The 17,682-nt window shown below is 43.7% G+C and overlaps 1 protein-coding gene across 3 annotated transcripts in view; it reads left to right on the top strand.

The window, feature by feature from the left end:
- Nucleotides 1-17,682, top strand: part of itga9 (integrin, alpha 9) — a 369,220-nt gene that overhangs the window by 215,705 nt on the left and 135,833 nt on the right. For all 3 annotated transcript variants that reach the window (XM_055633502.1, XM_055633503.1, XM_055633504.1), the window contains exon 17: nucleotides 10,953-11,029. In XM_055633502.1, coding sequence (XP_055489477.1) covers nucleotides 10,953-11,029 — 77 coding nt within the window. The remainder of the gene's footprint in view (nucleotides 1-10,952; nucleotides 11,030-17,682) is intronic.

The following is a 17,682-nucleotide window of genomic DNA, read 5'->3' as shown; positions in this document are numbered from 1 at the left end:
TTGGAAAAGTATGCATTGAGTTAAAGGGAAGAAGGTGCAGGAGAGGTTTCTGAAGTCTCCAGAATAATGAATAGAACAGGAAGTTTAGAAAAGGATAAGAGTCCCATGTCAGGCAACATGAAGAAGTAATTGGAGTAGGGGCATAGTGAATGCAGAACTGAAGGTATAATATTTGAATGCATGCAGTATACGAAACAAGGTAGAGGAGCTTATTGCGCAGTTAGAAATTTGTGGGCACAACGTTATGGGCATCACAGAGGCATAGAGTAATATAGCATGGAAATAGGCCCTTCGGCCCAACTTGCCCATCCTGACCAACATGTCCCATCTACACTAGTCCCACCTACCTGCATTTGGCCATATTCTTCTAAACCTATCCTATCCATGTACTTGTCCAAATGTTTTTTTTAAACGTTCTGATTGTAACTTCCTCAACTACCTCATTTGACAGCTCGTTTAATATACCTCCCACCTAAAAAAGTTGCCCCCCCCAGCTTCCTATTAAATCTTTCACTCTGCACCTTAAGTCATGGCTGGAAGAGGATCAGAGGGAAAATCTGTACATTCAAGGGTACACATCCTATTGAAAAGACAGGCAGAGTTGGTGGGGTAGCTGTGTTGGGAGGAAACTACAAGAGTAAAATCACTTTGAATGAATGAATGAATGAATGTTTATTGCCCAAGTATTTACATACAAGGAATGGAGGTATATACAGGCCTCAGAAAGGTAGCCAGGCAATAGGGTACAAATCACATCAGGAGGTAGAAAATGCATGCAAGATAGGCAATGTTACAGTAGTCATGGGTGATTTCAATTTGCAGGTAGACGTTATGGAAAAATAGGTTTGGTACTAGATCCCAAGAGAAGTAATTTTTCGAATGCTGACATTATAGTTTTTTAGAGCAGCTTGTAACTGTCCACTACTGAATAGGCAATTCTGAATTTGCTGTTGTGTAATGAACTAGATTTCAATGGGAAGCTAACCTTCAGGAGGCAGTGATCAGGTTAACTAACCCTCAGGAGGCAGTGATCATAACATGATAGAATTCAACCTGCATTTTGAGAGGGAGAAGCCAAAATCAGATGTATCAGTATTACTGCTGAGTAAAGGTAACTACAGTGGCATGAGGGAAGAGCCGGCTAAAGTCTGAAGAAGGGTTTTGGACTGCTACGGTGCCTATTTCCTTCGCCCCATAGATGCTGCCGCATCTGCTGAGTTTCTCCAGCATTTTTTGTCTACCTTCGATTTTCCAGCATCTGCAGTTCCTTCTTGAACAGCTGGCTAAAGTTGATTGGAAGGGGATCCTAGCAGGAATGATGGTGGAGCAGCAATGGCAGGAGTTTCTGGGAGTAATTTGGAAAATGCAGGATCTATTCATCCCAAAGAGGAAGAAACATGCTAAGGGGAGAATGAGGTGATCGTGGCTGATAAAGGAAATCAAAAACTACGTAGATCTTAAAAAGAAGGCTTATAATATGACAATATTTAATGGGAAGCTAGAAAATTGTGAAGCTTTTTAAAACAAACAGAAGGCAACTAAAAAAGCAATAAGGGGAGAAAAGCTGAAATGTGAAGGCAATAATATAAAAGATGAAATAAAACAAAAAGTTTTTTTTCAGATGTATAAAGAATAAAAGAGTGGTAAGACTGGACATTGGACCACTGGAATATAGCATTGTGGAAGTAGTTTGGAGGAACAAAGAATTGGCGGATGAACTGAATAAGTTTTCAGTCTTCACAGTGGAAGACACCAGCAATATGCCAGAAATTCAAGAAAGTCAGAAGTGAGTGCACTCACTATTACTACAGAGAAAGTGCTTGGGAAGCCAAAAGGTCTGAGCTTAGATAAATCACCTGGGCCAGATAGTTTACGACCCAGGGTTCTGAAAGAAGTAAATGTGGTGATTGTGGAGGCGTTAGTAGTGATGTTTCTCGTATTGTTAGAGTCAGGAATAGTTCCAGAGGATTGGAAAATTGCAAATGTAACTCCACTGTTTCAGTAGGGAGCGAAGCAAATTAAAGGGAAATATAGGCCAATTGACTTCAGTGGTTGGTAAGATTTGTGTGTCCATTATTAAGGATGAGGTTTCAGGGTACCTGTAAGCACATGATTAAATCGCCCAAAGTCAGCATGGTTTTGTTCAGGGGAGATCTTGCCTGACGAATCTGTTAGAATTCTTTGAAGAAGTAAGTAGCAGGATAGCGAAAGGAGAGTCCGTGGATGCTGTTTTCTTGGTTTTTCAGAAGGCCTTGATAAGATGTCTCACTTGAGGCTGCTAAACACGAGAGGAGCCCATAGCATTAGAGGCAAGGTACGAGCATGGATAGAAGATTGGCTGAATGGCAGAAGGTAAAGAGTGGCAATAAAGGGAGCCTTTTCTGGTTGGTGGCTGGTGGCGTTCCACAGGGGTGGATGTTGGGTCTGCTACTTTTCATGTTATATGTTAATGGTATGAATGATGGAATTGATGGGTTTGTGGCCAGGTTTTCATATGATATATGAAGGTAGGTGGAGGGTTAGGTGGTGTTGAGGAAGACTGGAGTCTGCAGAAGCAGTTGGACTGTTTGGGAGAGTGGGCAAAGAAGTAGCAAATGGATTGCAGGGTAGCAAAGTGTACGATCATGCACTTTGGTAGAAGGAATAAATGCGTAGACTGTTTAGGTAGAGTAGATACACTATTTGAGTCCTTTACCCAGAGTAGGGGAATGAAGAACCAGAGGACATAATTGTAAGGTGAGACCGGAATCTGAGGGGGAACCTCTGCACACAGAGGGTGGCGGTATATAGAATGAGCTTCCAGAGGAGGTAGTTGAAGCAGATAATATAACAACATTTAAAGTACATTTGGACAGGTTGTAAATGGGGCAGCTTAGTCAACATGAGCAAGTAGGGCTAAATGGCCTATTTCCATGCTGTTTGTATCCATTATTCTAAGACTCTGGCCTCCCATTTCATGCCTGACGCCCATCCATGTCCTCCAGCGATGCTGCCTGACTTTGTGTGCTTTGCTGAAGATTTCAGCACCTGCAGTTCCCCCTGTCCAGCATTTATAGCTCATCCCTATTTGCCCTTGAGAAGGTTATGGTCAGCTGCTTTCGTGACCTTCTGGTTTTCTTCTGAAAATAGTGACCCATGGAGTTGATGATTAAAGAGTCCCATGGTTAAGACTTAGTGGTGATGGAAGACTTTCAATACATGTCTAAGTCATGAGTTGGAAGGGAAGCTGTAGATGGTGACGTTTCTATGCACTTGCCCTGCCTGACTGTCTTTCTGGTAATGATTGCTGAATTCAGAGTTGGTGTTACAGTGACTGAGGGGAGTAACCAGTGTGTTTTGTAGATGGCCCGTTTCCACACTGTATCACTCTAGGACTCTGTTTCTATGCAAGTAGTCATTGTATTTGACCCCTCTGCCTGTTATTATTGTTCTGTACGCCAGCCTTCTCTGTGTTGATGTAGTTCTGTACAATGGCCGCCTGTGTTTTGACAGGTTTCTGAACAGTAGCACTTTGTGTGTTATTGTGGTTCTGTAAATGGCCTCCACTGTGTTGTGGTTCTGTGCATTGGCAATCTTTTTGTTATTGTGGTTCTGTTGTATTTTTGTACATGGCCTTCTCTGAGTTGCTTTGTACACTGGCACATTTCTGTACAATGGCCCTCGCTATGTAGTTGTGGTCCTGTGAACCACCACTCTGTGTGTTGGTGTGATTCTGTACACTACCACTCTGTGTTGTGGTAGTTCCGTACACCGCCCTCTCTGTGTTTAAATATAATTTAAGTTAAAAGACGAGCATTGAAACAGGCCCTTCGGCCCACCAAGTTCACATTGACTATTGATCACCCGTTCAACACTAGTTCGCATCCAGCCCCTACATACTAAGGGCACTTTACACAGGACAATTAACCTACAAACAGCATAACTTTGGGATGTGGGGGGAAACTGGAGCGCCCAGAGGAAATCCACATTGTCACAGGGAGAACGTACAAACTCCATTCAGACACCACTGAAGGTGAGGTTCATACCCAGGTCTCTGGCATTAGGAGGCAGTAGCTCTAGCAGCTGTGACACTGTGCTGCTACTGTGTTGTGTGGTTCTGTACAGTGCCTTTCTGTGTGGCTCTGTGCACTGGCCTTCTCTGTGTGCTTTTTCTTTTCTGTGCATGAGCACTCTGTGTGTTGTGGTTGTGTACACTAGGCCTCTGTGTTTGGCATGGAGTCGGAGTCATGTAGCACAGAAACTGGCCTTGCTATGCCGACTAGATCGGATACCAGAACTCATTATGTTTTAAGGTTTCTGTACACCTGCCTTAGGTGTGTCATACAGTCAGAGGCCCACTGTGTTTATGCCAACCTTCCAGGCACCCATTTACACTGCAGACTGTTGGAATTTGGAGCAACTGTTTATCTGCGGGAGGAGCTCTGTGGGAGAAGCAGCATCTGTGGAGAGAAATGGACAACTTTTTTTCATTCTCCACACATTCCCACCTACACACGAGGGACAAATTGTCTATAATTTTTGGAAGGAAACTGGAACACCTGGAGTACATATATGAAAGAGTCAAATTAATTAAGGACCATGAGTCTTTGTGGGTATTTCAAGGCAACCTGAGAGCAAATTTGGGTCCTGGCTCTGGAGAGGGTCCAGAGGAGTTTTACAAGAATGATTCCAGGAATGACTTGGTTAGCATATGATGAGCATTTGACAGCATTGGGCCTCTACTCGCTGGAGTTCAGAAGGTTGAGTGGGGACTTCATTGAAACTTACAGAATAATGAAAGGCTTAGATAGAGTGGATGCGGATGTTTCCACTGGTGGGAGAGTCTAGGACCAGAGGTCATAGCCTCAGAATTTGAGGGTGCTCTTTTAGAAAGGAGGTGAGGAGGAACTTCTTTAGTCCGAGGATAGTTAACCTGTGGAACTCATTGCCACAAAGGGCTGTGAAGCTAAGTCAGTGGATATTTTTAAGGCAGAGATAGACAAATTCTTGATTAGAACGTGTGTCAAGGGTTATGGGGAGAAGGCAGGAAAATGGGATTAGGAGGTAGAGATCAGCCATGATTAAATGATGGAGTAGACACGATGGGCCGAATGGCCTAATTCTACTCCTATAACTTGTGAGCGTGGGCAAGCTGGTTAATTAGATCTAAAAGTGACTTTGTGATAGGAAGCAGATGCTATTGATAGACGGGTGCTTTTTTGATTGGAAGTCTGTGATCACATTGATTGGTGCGGAATTCTTTACTGGATTACTTTGCGATACTGTCTATATTAACAACTTGGAGGTATGATTGGTAAGTTTGCAGATGACAGGAAAATGAGTGGTGTGCAAGGAAGTTTGTTTAAGGCTATAGCAGGACATCGAGGTTAGGCAGAGCATTGGCAGACAGAATTTAATTTCATCCTGACAAATACAAGGTGATGCATTTTAGTTGTTAAATTGGGGTACGACATATGGTAGTGGATGAGGAATGGTTATGAACAGAGGGACCAAGATGTCCTAGTCCATAGTTCCCAGAAAGTACCAACATAGGTCATAAGGCTGTGAAGAGAGTATATATCATATGAATTGGGACATTTTTGTGCAAGTTTTCAAACAATAGTTGGAGTATTTTCTGCAGTTCTGCTCACCACACTCTAGGAATGATGTGATTGTACTGGAGAGAGTGCAGAGGAGATTCACTAGGATGTTTGGATTGGAGGACTTTACTGAAATTAAGAGAAGATGGGTTTGTTTTCCCAGGAATTAAGGCAGCTGAGGGGCGACGATAGAAGTAAAAAGATTATGAGAGGCTTCGAGAGGGTAGATAATCTAAATCATTTTTCCCAGGTAGCGGTATAAAAAAATAAGTGGGCATAAGTGAGTGGAAGGAGTTTTGCAGGGTATCTGATCTGATATCTTTTCACGTAGAGAGTAGTTTGATACCTGGAACGAGTTGCAAAAGTAGGTGACACATTAAATAGGAAAGGCGTTGAAAAACACGGTCCTACTGCAGGCAAATAGTATCAGCGTGGATGAACAAAAAATGTTGGCACAGACATTGTAGGCTGAGGGGACCGTTATTTTATGCTGTCAAAAATCTATAACCCTTAGGCTATGTGATTATAGTGAGGACACGAATACGCCACATAGTTGGCACCGGGGTCCTGATTGAACCCGGGCTGCTGGAGCCATGAGGTCACAACTCTACCAGCTATGTCAGCATGCTGCCCTCCCGTATTGCCAGGGTGCAGCACAACAGCCCTTAGTGAGAGGTAGAGATGCAGCACAACAGCCCTCAGTGAGAATTTGGGATTCAGCACACCAGCCCTCATATTTATGAAACATATTTATTTTAGTTGTTTATCTTTTTAATATTTTACCTTGTATGTATCGTTAGCTTTTAGAAATGTTTGAACGGTGCACTGACTGGCTGACATTTTTAAATTTTGTTGTACATCGTTCATGTTACAATGACAATAAAAAAACTATTCTATTCTATTCAATTAGTTATTGGGGTTCAGTAGACAAGAATAGAAGCTGGGATGTAATGTTAAAATTGTACAAGGCATTGGTAAGGCCAAATCTGGAGTATGGTGTACAATTTTGGTCGCCCAATTATAGGAAGGATGTCAACAAAATAGAGAGAGTACAGAGGAGATTTACTAGAATGTTGCCTGGGTTTCAGCAACTAAGTTACAGAGAAAGGTTGAATAAGTTAGGTCTTTATTCTCTGGAGCGCAGAAGGTTAAGGGGGGACTTGAAAGGTCTTTAAAATGATGAGAGGGATAGACAGAGTTGACGTGGATCAGCTTTTCCCATTGAGAGTAGGGAAGATTCAAACAAGAGGACATGCCTTCAGAATTAAGGGACAGAAGTTTAGGGGTAACATGAGGGGGAACTTCTTTACTCAGAGAGTGGTAGCTGTGTGGAATGAGCTTCCAGTGGAAGTGGTGGAGGCAGGTTCGATTTTATAATTAAAAAAAAAATTGAATAGGTATATGGACGGGAAAGGAATGGAGGGTTATGGTCTGAGTGCAGGTAGATGGGACTAGGGGAAAATAAGTGTTCGGCACAGACTTGTAGGGCCGAGATGGCCTGTTTCCGTGCTGTAATTGTTATATGGTTATATGTTTATAAGTATTTGTTGTATTTTCAAGATTCTTTATGCCAACCATCTGCAATTTGATGTGCTTATGTACCCCAGTCAATGGTAGGAATTACTTTATATTTTGGACCACAGGAGGATGAGGTGTCAAGGTGTTTCAAGATTCAAGAGAGTTTATTGTCATGTGTCCCAGATAGGACAATGAAATTCTTGCTTTGTTTCAGCACAACAGAACATAGAAGGCATAAATACAGAACAGATCAGTGTGTCCATATACCATTGTATAAATATATACACACATTAATAAATAAAACAGATAAAGTGCAAATAAACAGATAATGGGGTATTAATGTTCAAAGTTTTGTTTGAGTTGCGTTCTTCAGTTCAATAGCCTGATGGCTGTGGGGAAGCAGCTGTTTCTGAACCTGGACGTTGCAGTCTTCAGGTTCCTGTACCTTCTACCTGAAGGTAATGGGGAGATGAGTGTGTGACCAGGGTGGTGTGGGTCCTTGATGATACTGCCAGCCTTTTTGAGGCAACGACTGTGATAGATCCCCTCAATGGTAGGGAGGTCAGTTTACTACTTTTTGTAGTCTTTTCCTCTCCTCCTAGTCCCATCTATCTTTTCTCTCCTCGGCACTCAAGCTGCCGAACCAACTCTACTGTGCACCTGTAGAAGCTAGAGAGAGTCCTCCTTGACATACCGACTCTCTGTAATCTTCTCAGGAAGTAGAGGCGCTGATGTGCTTTCTTTATATTGGCATCAGTGTTCTCGGACCAGGAGAGATCTTCAGAGATGTGTACGCCCAGGAATTTGAAGCTCTTGACCCTTTCCACCATCGACCCGTTGATATAAACGGGACGGTGGGTCCTCATCCTACCCCTTCCAAAGTCCACATTTAGTTCCTTGGTTTTGCTGGCGTTGAGGGCCAGGTTATTGTGCTGGCACCATTTGGTCAGTCGATTGATCTCACTTCTATACTCTGACTCGTCCCCATCAGTGATACGTCCCACAACAGTGGTGTCGTCAGCGAACTTGATGGTGGAGTTTGCACTATGACCCGCTACGCAGTATAGAGTGAGTACAGCAGAGGGCTGAGCACGCAGCCTTGAGGTGCTCCCGTGCTGATTGTTATCGACGCTGACACTTTTCCACCAATTCGAACAGTCTGTGGTCTGTGAATGAGGAAGTCAAGGATCCAATTACAGAGGGATGCGCAGAGACCCAGTTCTGCGAGTTTGATAACCAGCTTGGAGGGGATGATTGTATTAAATGCCGAGCTGTAATCAATGAATAACAGCCTGACATTTGAGTTTTTGTTGTCCAAGTGGTCCAGAGCGGAGTGGAGGGCCAGCGAGATCGCATCCATCCTTGATCTATTGTGGCGGTAAGCGAACTGCAGTGGGTCCAGGTTTTTGTCGAGGTAGGAGTTGATTTGTGCCATGATCAACCTCTCGAAGCACTTCATCACCACCGACGTTGGTGCCACTGGTCGATAGTTGTTGAGGCACGTCACCTTGCTCTTCTTGGGCACCGGTATTATTAATGACATTTTAAAGCAGGTGGGGACCTCGGAACTCAGAAGTGAGAGGTTGAAAATGTCCGTAAAAACTCCAGCCAGGAGAATTGCATAGGTTTTTAGAACACGGCCCGGTATACCATCAGCTCCAGGTGCTTTTCGAGGGTTCACCCCTCTGAAGGATTTCCTGACGTCAGCCTCTGTGACTGAGACTGAATGGGGGCTCGGGAAGGCACATCAGTATTCTCCCTATCAAAGAGTGCGTAAAACGCATTGAGCTCGTCAGGGAGTGATGTTTCGCCGACATTCGAGCTGCCTCCTGGTTTCGCCTTGTAGGAGGTGATGGCATTCAGGCCCCGCCACAGCTGCCGAACATCTGTCTCATCCTCCAGCTTGGAGCAGAAGTCCCTTTTGCCCTTTTTGATGGCCATACCAAGGTCGTATCTGGACTTCTTGTAGACCACTGTATCATCAGACATGAATGCCCGGTGTCTGGTCTTCAGGAGAGTGCGGATCTCAAAGTTCATCCAAGGTTTCTGATTGGGAAACACTCGGAAGGTTTTTGTTGGGATGCAGTCCTCCACACATTTCTTAATGAAGTCTGTAACGACTGTGGCGTATTCGTTCAGGTCCGTTGCCGAGTCCTTGAATATTGCTCAGTCTACAGACTCCAAACAGTCCTGGAGTTGTTATTCTGTCCCCCCGACCAGCTCTGTACAGTCCTCACCTCTGGGGGTGCGCTCTTTAATTGCTGCCTGTAGGCAGGAAGAAGCAGCACCGCGGTATGGCACCGCGGTATGGTCGGATTTACCGAAGTGAGGGCGAGGAATGGAGCGATTCTTAATGGTGGTGTAGCAGTGGTCGAGGGTGTTTGGTCCTCTGGTGCAGCAGGAGACATGTTGGTGGAAGTTAGGGAGCAATTTCGTAAGGTTTGCTTTATTGAAGTCCCTCGCTATGGTGGTAAACACCTCGGGGTAAGACGCCTGGTGTTTGTTGACCACGGCGTGCAGCTCCTCCAGTGCCAGACGGACGTCTGCCTGGGGTGGGATGTAGACCGCGGTCAGAATGATGGAGGTGAATTTCCCTCGGGAGGTAGAATTTTCACACAGAGGGTGATGGGTAGGTGGAACGAGCTGCCGGAGGAGGTAGTTGAGGCAGGTGTTATAACAACCTTTCAAATATATTTGGACAGGTACATGGGTTGGAAAGGTTTGGAGGTTCGCGGGCCAAATGCAGGCTAGTGTACTAGTGTAGATGGGGCATCTTAGATGGCATGGGCAAATTGGCTGAAGGGCCTGTTTCCATGCTGTATGACAATGCTTTTAGCCTTCACTTGCACCTGATGAGGGCAACAGTTGTTGAAAGTAATTGTACAGGGTATATTACTGTGTGTTTCCCACGTTATCTTCCCATGCTGTGGGTCCCGGAGAACCCTTTCCAGATATATATGAAGGAGTCTGCGGTTCGCACTTTGGCCTCATTAAACATCTAAGAACCCGCAAAATCCTGGACAGGGTCCAAGGCATCCTGATCCTGAGGGATTGCCTAAGAATTCAAGACTAGCTGTCCTCTACTGAATTGCTATGTTTAAAAATCTTGAGCGAAAAGAAAAAGTATGACAAGCAAATAAACCAATTGAATATAAACAATTGAGATTTTTCTCAGACACTAGATTGACCTTTGTCAAAATTTTTGGGTTTCAATCATTTACTAGCTACATAATGCCAAAATAATGTGATTAATGAGATAATTAATTTAATCCGATTGTGGTGAATGTTATGTTCACTCAGAAAATGTTTTTAAACTGTTTGGATACACCATTCTTTCCCTAAATTAGTGTGTGATCTCATATTTCTGAGCTTTACCAGTTGGCTCCTTGCTTTTCCACAGCTGGTTTTTTGGGCTGGTCATGCTTGTTTTCCTTTTGGATTGGTCCAAGCATCAGCTTTTCCATGGCCTCCTTTTTGTGCTCTGTGCATGCTGAATCACCGAGCTTTCATAGCCTACCTCACGCCTGGCCCTTCCTTTTGGCTTCCTGTACGTCCTTCAGCAAGTTTTAAACACAGCTGTGCCTGTGTGTTGCTGCACCACCTAATGGCCCTGCGAAGAACTGGGAATCCATTGTATTTGAAATGAACCAACTCCATAATATGAGGGGCCTGGGAGTTGCAACATAAACACTCTGAAAGCGGCGAAAATTATCTACATGTAACTGAAAAATACAAAATGTGACTGGAAAGCATTTTAGAGTGCTGTTCATCTGAATATTGCATTTCATTTTTCTGCTAAACTCAGTAAATAATGTTGTTTGACTAATCTTTAATTTTTTTTTAATCATTCCACAGACTGTTTTTGAAAGAAATTGTATATCAGATGACTGTGCTGCTGATCTGCAACTTCAGGGCAGACTGTTCCTGTCCAGGTATGTGTTGAAATTCAAACAATTTCAGGGCAGCACCACATCCAATTTTGAGCAACTGTCAGCATGTTAACTGCCCAGAAAGGCTTCTCACTGAGTTTACATTGGTTATTATATCTGTTTTCCTCAAGGTTACCCTTTATATTCTGTTATACCCGTATAACAGAAATTTTGTAATGTAGAATTAAAATGCTGCCATTTTTCTAAACCGTGGGTAATTTTTGACGTAATGCTCAGTATTAAGTGATAAAATTATGAAAAAGCATTGCTCATTTTAGGTTGGTGTTCATTAGCTAAGTAGGGGTGAGAAAAGACATTTGTGTCCACTTTATCCTTCCTCAGCTATTCCAGAGTTCAGCAAAAACAAAATTCTTAAAATATCTAATGGGTTCAGCTTCTCTCTTATTCATTAATACCGGCAAATTGTTGTCTCTTTGAAATAAGTGGGTTGGTTGGCCATTTCAGAAAACACTAGTTGATCTACAGTCACAGTTAAACCAGATAAGGGAAAAAAAGACAGATTTGTAACCAGTTCATTTTTATTGTAACATGGTCATTTCAAAGTCACAATTACTAAAAATAAGTAAGAAATGTTTTTCTAACAAAAAAAATGTCTTTCTAACCACTTAAAAAAATGTGGTTATGTAAAGTTCCTCAGAGGACATGTGTGGTTAGGCTTTTGGATGCAAGTTCCTGTAATTTAAATAGTACTAGACTAAGTGGGACACATTGGGGAAGGGGGAAGGGGGTAAAAAAATTTGAAAACCATGTATCATTTTCCTCCACTTCACAATTATGCGCCACTTTGTGTTGGTCTATCACATAAAATCCCAATAAAATACATTTACGTTTGTGGTTGTAACGTGACAAAATGTGGAAAAGTTCAAGGGGTATGATTACTTTTGCAAGCCACTGTACCTTCATGGTGACTGACAGGCGAGAAAACCAATCTGCTGATCTCATGATTTTTTAAATCTTCATAACTTTTCTCATATTTCACCGATTGAAACAAAACTTGGTGGCTTGGAGCAGAGGAGAACGGTAAGTAAGGTGGCGAAATAATCCTTGCGATATAGGGTAGCTTTTTGGCGCAAATTTAATTGCAACGCAGTGGTCAAGATGAGAGTTTTAGTAATGGTATAGATAGATACCACTTCCATAGAGTCATAATGCATGGAAACAGGCCCTTCGGCCCAACCATGTCAACCAAGATACCCATCTACACTAGTTTCACCTGCCTATGTGTGGCCCATATCCCTCTAAATCATTCCATTACATGTACCAGTCCAAATGTCTTTTAAATCTTGTTATTGTACCTGCCTCAACTACCTTTTCTGGCAGCTCATTCCATATACCCAGTACCCTGTGTTTAAAAAAGTTTGCCCCTCAAGACCCTATTAAACATTTCTCCTCTCGCCTTAATTCTATGTCCTATGGTTCTTGATTCCATTACTCTGGGTAAAGGACTCTGTGAATCTACCCTATTCCCTTTCAATACAATCAGTTTTATTCGTCACATTGCACATAAAGTGCAAGTGAAGTGAATTCGCCAGCAGCGGTACAATGAAAAAGAACACACAAAAACACACTAATAATTTAACACAAACATCCACTGCAGCATTCATCACTGTGGGGAAGGCACAAAAATTGGCCAGTCCTCCTCATCTATTTCCTTCATGATATTAAACACCTTGACACCTCATCCTCCTGTGCTCCAAAAAATAAAGTCATTGTAGCACAGAAGAAGGCCGTTCCCCCCATTCAATGAATTCTAATTGCCAGCAGAGCAAGCTGTCAGTCCATGGATAAATCCTACACCTTTGAGTCAGTGGACTATTCAGGGAATCTCTGGCCATCCTGAATAAGTACAGCACTGCCGTGACTGACTTCATCAGCAAGTGCATAGGGGAGTACGTGTTAAAGAAGACAGTCTGACTGTTTCCCATCGGGAAACCATGGATGAACCATGAGGGAGATTCCCAGGTGAAGGCCAAGATGCGTACAAATCAAATGATCCTAGGCAGCCAGTACAAGAAAGCTTGCAGCAATCATTGCAAAGCCATCAGGAATGCCAAGAGACAATATTGGGACAAACTTGCATAATTATTTAGACACCCGCAGACTGTGACAAGGCCTGAATACTATAAATAGCTGCAAAGCAAAGTCAGGCAGCATCGCTGATGATAGTGCTGCCCTCCCTGAGGAACTTAACACAGTCTACGCTCGCTTTGAGCAGAAGACCAACAGGCCAATGACATCTGTCCCGTCAAACTCGTGCCTTTTCCTAGGGTCACTGCTGTAGAAGTTAGATTGGCCTTCCTGAGGGTGAACCCATGGAATGCAACTGGTCAGCACAGAGTCCGTGGTCACGCCCTTTGGAACTGCGCACACCAACTAGCAGGAATGTTCATGGACATCATTTATTTCTCTCCCCTCCAATCTGAGGTAGCCACTTGCTTCACGAAGACCACTAACATTGCAGTGCCAAAGAAAAACAAGATCTCATGCTTAATGACTACTACTGTCCAGTGGCCTTGACATCCGCCATCATGAAGTGCTTTGAGAGGCTGGATATGGAACGCATTAAATCCAGCCCACCAAGCAAATATCAGCTCTGCTTTCAATACTATTCCCATCCAAGCTCATCTCCAAACACATGCAACTTGCTCTGTCGCTCTGCAACAGGTTCCTCGACTTCCTGTCCACCAGACCACAATCAGTGAGGATGGGTGACAAATCATCTACAATAATCCTCAACTCTGGTGCCCCACCTGGATGTGTTTTCAACCCCCTACTGTACTCATTATACACTCATGACTGCTGAAAAATATAAATCCAACACAATTTACAAATTTGCAGATTGTCATCATGTATAGTCTTTTCGCTGACTGGATAGCACGCTCCAAAAGGTTTTTACTGTACCTCAGTACAGGTGGAAATAATAAATTAAACTCAATCCCTCTAGTTTTTCCTCATTACCTGAAAATTATTGTATTAATAGGAATACATAGAAATTAGGTGCAGGAGTAGGCCATTCGGCCTTTCGAGCCTGCACCGCCATTCAATATGATCATGGCTGATCATCCAACTCAGTATCCCGTACCTGCCTTCTCTCCATACCCCCTGATCCCCTTAGCCACAAGGGCCACATCTAACTCCCTCTTAAATATAGCCAATGAACTGGCCTCGACTACCCTCTGTGGCAGAGAGTTCCAGAGATTCACCACTCTCTGTGTGAAAAAAGTTTCTTCTCATCTCGGTTTTAAAGGATTTCCCCCTTATCCTTAAGCTGTGACCCCTTGTCCTGGACTTCCCCAACATCGGGAACAATCTTCCTGCATCTAGCCTGTCCAACCCCTTAAGAATTTTGTAAGTTTCTATAAGATCCCCTCTCAATCTCCTAAATTCTAGAGAGTATAAAACCAAGTCTATCCAGTCTTTCTTCATAAGACAGTCCTGACATCCCAGGAATCCGGTGGGCGGCGCGACTCTGGTCAGCAGCGGCCTCTGCAGTCTGTCCGCGTTTTATTATTTTCTGTCTATGTTTTTATGTAGTTTTTGTTATTTTTGTTGTTGGTGTGTGTGTGTGGGGGGGGGGGTGGGGGGTGGGGGGGTGGGGGGGGGGGGGAAAACTTTTTAAATCTCTCCCTGCACGGGAGACCCGACCTTTTTCTTGTCGGGTTTCCGTTATCGTTGGGGCTGCAACGAGGAGCGGCCTCCAACAGGAAGAGACCGGGGACTCTGGTGCCGACGACTCACCGTCGCCGTCGCGGGGCTGGCCGAGTCCGGAGCGGGTGGAGCGGTGGAGGAGCGCTGCTGCTGCTGCTGCTGCGGCTCGACCGGAGAGTCGGAGGCTTCAACGGCAGGTCTGTGGACAGCGGCACCGGGAGCCCGCGGGTACCGGGAGCCGCTTTTCAGGGCGACTTCCCCCGCCCGAGTTGCGGGGTTGAAGAGCTCCTGGAGCGGGGCCTACATCACCTCCCCGCGAGGCTTGGAATGGCAGCGGGACTCTGCGAGCGCACACCGGGGGCTCTAACATCAAGAACCCGGTGTGCGACCTCGCACCACCCGGCGTGGCTTTAATGGCCGCGGGACAATCGCCATCGCCAGCCGGGGGCTTTGACTTTGACTCTGACATCGGGGGGGGGGGGGGAGAGTGCAGTGGAGAGATAAGTTTATTTGGCCTTCCATCACAGCAATGTGATGGATGTTTATGTAAATTATGTTGTGTCTTGGGTCTATGTGTCTGTAATGTATGGCTGCAGAAACGGCATTTCGTTTGGACCTCAAGGGGTCCAAATGACAATTAAATGTATCTTGTATCTTGTATCAGTCTGGTGAACCATCTCTGCACTCACTCTATGGCAGGGTATCTTTCTCACACAAAGGGTGGTGTATGGAACGAGCTGCCAGAGGAGGTAGTTGAGGCAGGGACTATTGCAACGTTTAAAAAACAATTAGACAGGTTCATGGATACATATTCTTAGGTTAGATTACATAGTAAAATTATTTTTCTCTCGGTGGAAGTGTCTAAGACAAGCGTGGTTAGGTTTTAGGTAAGTGGTAGAAGATTTATAGGGCACCTGAGAGGGAACTCTTTTTCACAGAGAGTGATTGGAATCTACAATGCACTGTTTGAAGAGGTGGTGATGACAGATACTCTCACAACATTTTAGAAGTATCTAGAAAAATGTGACATGGTGGCACAGCGGTAGAGTTGCTGCCTTGCAATGCCAGAGACCCGGGTTCAATCCTGATGACAGATGCTGTCTTTACGGAGTTTGTATGTTCTCCCCGTGACCTGTGCGGGTTTTCTCCTGGAGCTCTGGTTTCCTCCCACACTCCAAAGGTGTACAGGTTTGTAGGTTAATTGGCTTCGGTAAAATTGTAAATTGTCCCTAGTATGTCGGATCGTCTGAAGGGCCTGTTTCCACGCTGTCTCTCTAAATTAAACTAAAATGAACTAAAGATCAACATTGGAATCACCAATATATGCAAGTAAATAGGATTAGTATAGAAGAACACAATGGTCAGTGTGTTTGTAGTGAGTTGGAAGTCCTGTTTCTTACAACTCTATCACAAACTCAATTAGTAGACATCAACACGCCAGATGAAGTATAAAGTGGAAAATGTGAGGCTATCCACTTTTGGAAGGGAAAACTGAATTATTGGGTAATTTCTAAATGGTGAGAGGTTGGGGAATATTGGTGCTCAGAGGGACTTGGTTGTCCTTGTACACAAGTCAGTGACAGCTAATATGGAGGTCACTCAGGAGATGCATGTGATGTTGGCTTCTATTGTAAAAGGATTTGGGTACATTAGTAAAGATGCCTCATAGGTCCGCAATCTTTTTCACACAGAGAGTTGTGAGTCTGTGGAATTCTCCGCCTCAGAGGGCGGTGGAGGCCGGTTCTCTGGATACTTTCAAGAGAGAGCTAGATAGGGCTCTTAAAGATAACGGAGTCTGGGGAAATGGGAAGAAGGCAGCAACGGGGTACTGATTGGGGATGATCAGCCATGATCACATTGAATGGCGGTGCTGGCTTGAAGGGCCGAATGGCCTACTCCTGCACCTATTGTCTATTGTCTATTGATTAGAGCACACTAAGATTATTGTACAACCTTCACAGTGAGTAACGGGGAATAAATTGGCCTTGATAACAAGTCCAGCTTCTGGATAATTAATAAATAAAGATTTGGTCTCCAACAATTCATGCAGACTAATTGCAGCAAAAATTCAAAAGACTAGTTCATGGCTAGTCAGGGTTGTCATTGGAAAAGATATCGAGTAGGTTACGTCTCTGTTGTCTGCTGGAACTTAGAAAAATGAGGGGTGCCCTCATTGAAACATACAAAATTCTCAGGATGTTTGATAACATGGATGAAGGAGGAAGAAGTCTCCTCTGGCTAAGGAATTAGGATCAAGAGTTACAGTCACAAAATATGGGGCAGTTGTGAAATGAGGGGGGTTTTCTTCACTCAGAATATGGTGATTTTTTTAAATTCACTACTCTATGGCTGTGCAAGTCCAGACTCTAATTGTATGCAAAGCTGAGATTTATAGATTTCTGGATATTTAATGAAATCAAGGGACATGGGACAAGCCAGGAATGAAATGTTTAATCAGCGATGATCTTACAGCCTTGGAGCCAAATGGCTTGAGAATTTTTGCTTCTATTCTTAGCAGTGTAAATAAGAAATTGGCTTCATCTTTGTTACTTTTCCTCAGCTTTGCTCAGCAGCCTTTCATTTGGGATTTTATCAAACACTTCAAATGTCAGACAGTCTTTCGCACTGAGATTTGTTTCCGTCAGGTCCACTTGTCCATTTCTGTACAATGCTGCTTGGAAAGGAAGTGAATTGCAATATAGTGCAGGCTTAGGTAGGGATGCATGTTGCTGAGAGTATACAGTACCACCTCGTACTTCAAAATAGATGAAAACAGAGGAAGAAAATAAGCACTTTCAAGTGCAGACTGAGCTCATAATTATCAAATCACTGCCAACAAATGTTATTTCAACTTGTTATTTGGAATAAGATGTTTTGAATGTTCAATAGTTTGAAAGTTTTTCCCTTTTTACTATTCATATAACAGTTCAGTTAACTTCAGAACATTTGATCATTTCTGCAATTAATATGATATCACGTTATTGGAG

Source organism: Leucoraja erinacea, chromosome 4 (genome assembly GCF_028641065.1).
Source record: "Leucoraja erinacea ecotype New England chromosome 4, Leri_hhj_1, whole genome shotgun sequence".
Taxonomy (NCBI): domain Eukaryota; kingdom Metazoa; phylum Chordata; class Chondrichthyes; order Rajiformes; family Rajidae; genus Leucoraja; species Leucoraja erinaceus.
This window is presented reverse-complemented; position numbering and strand designations above follow the sequence as displayed.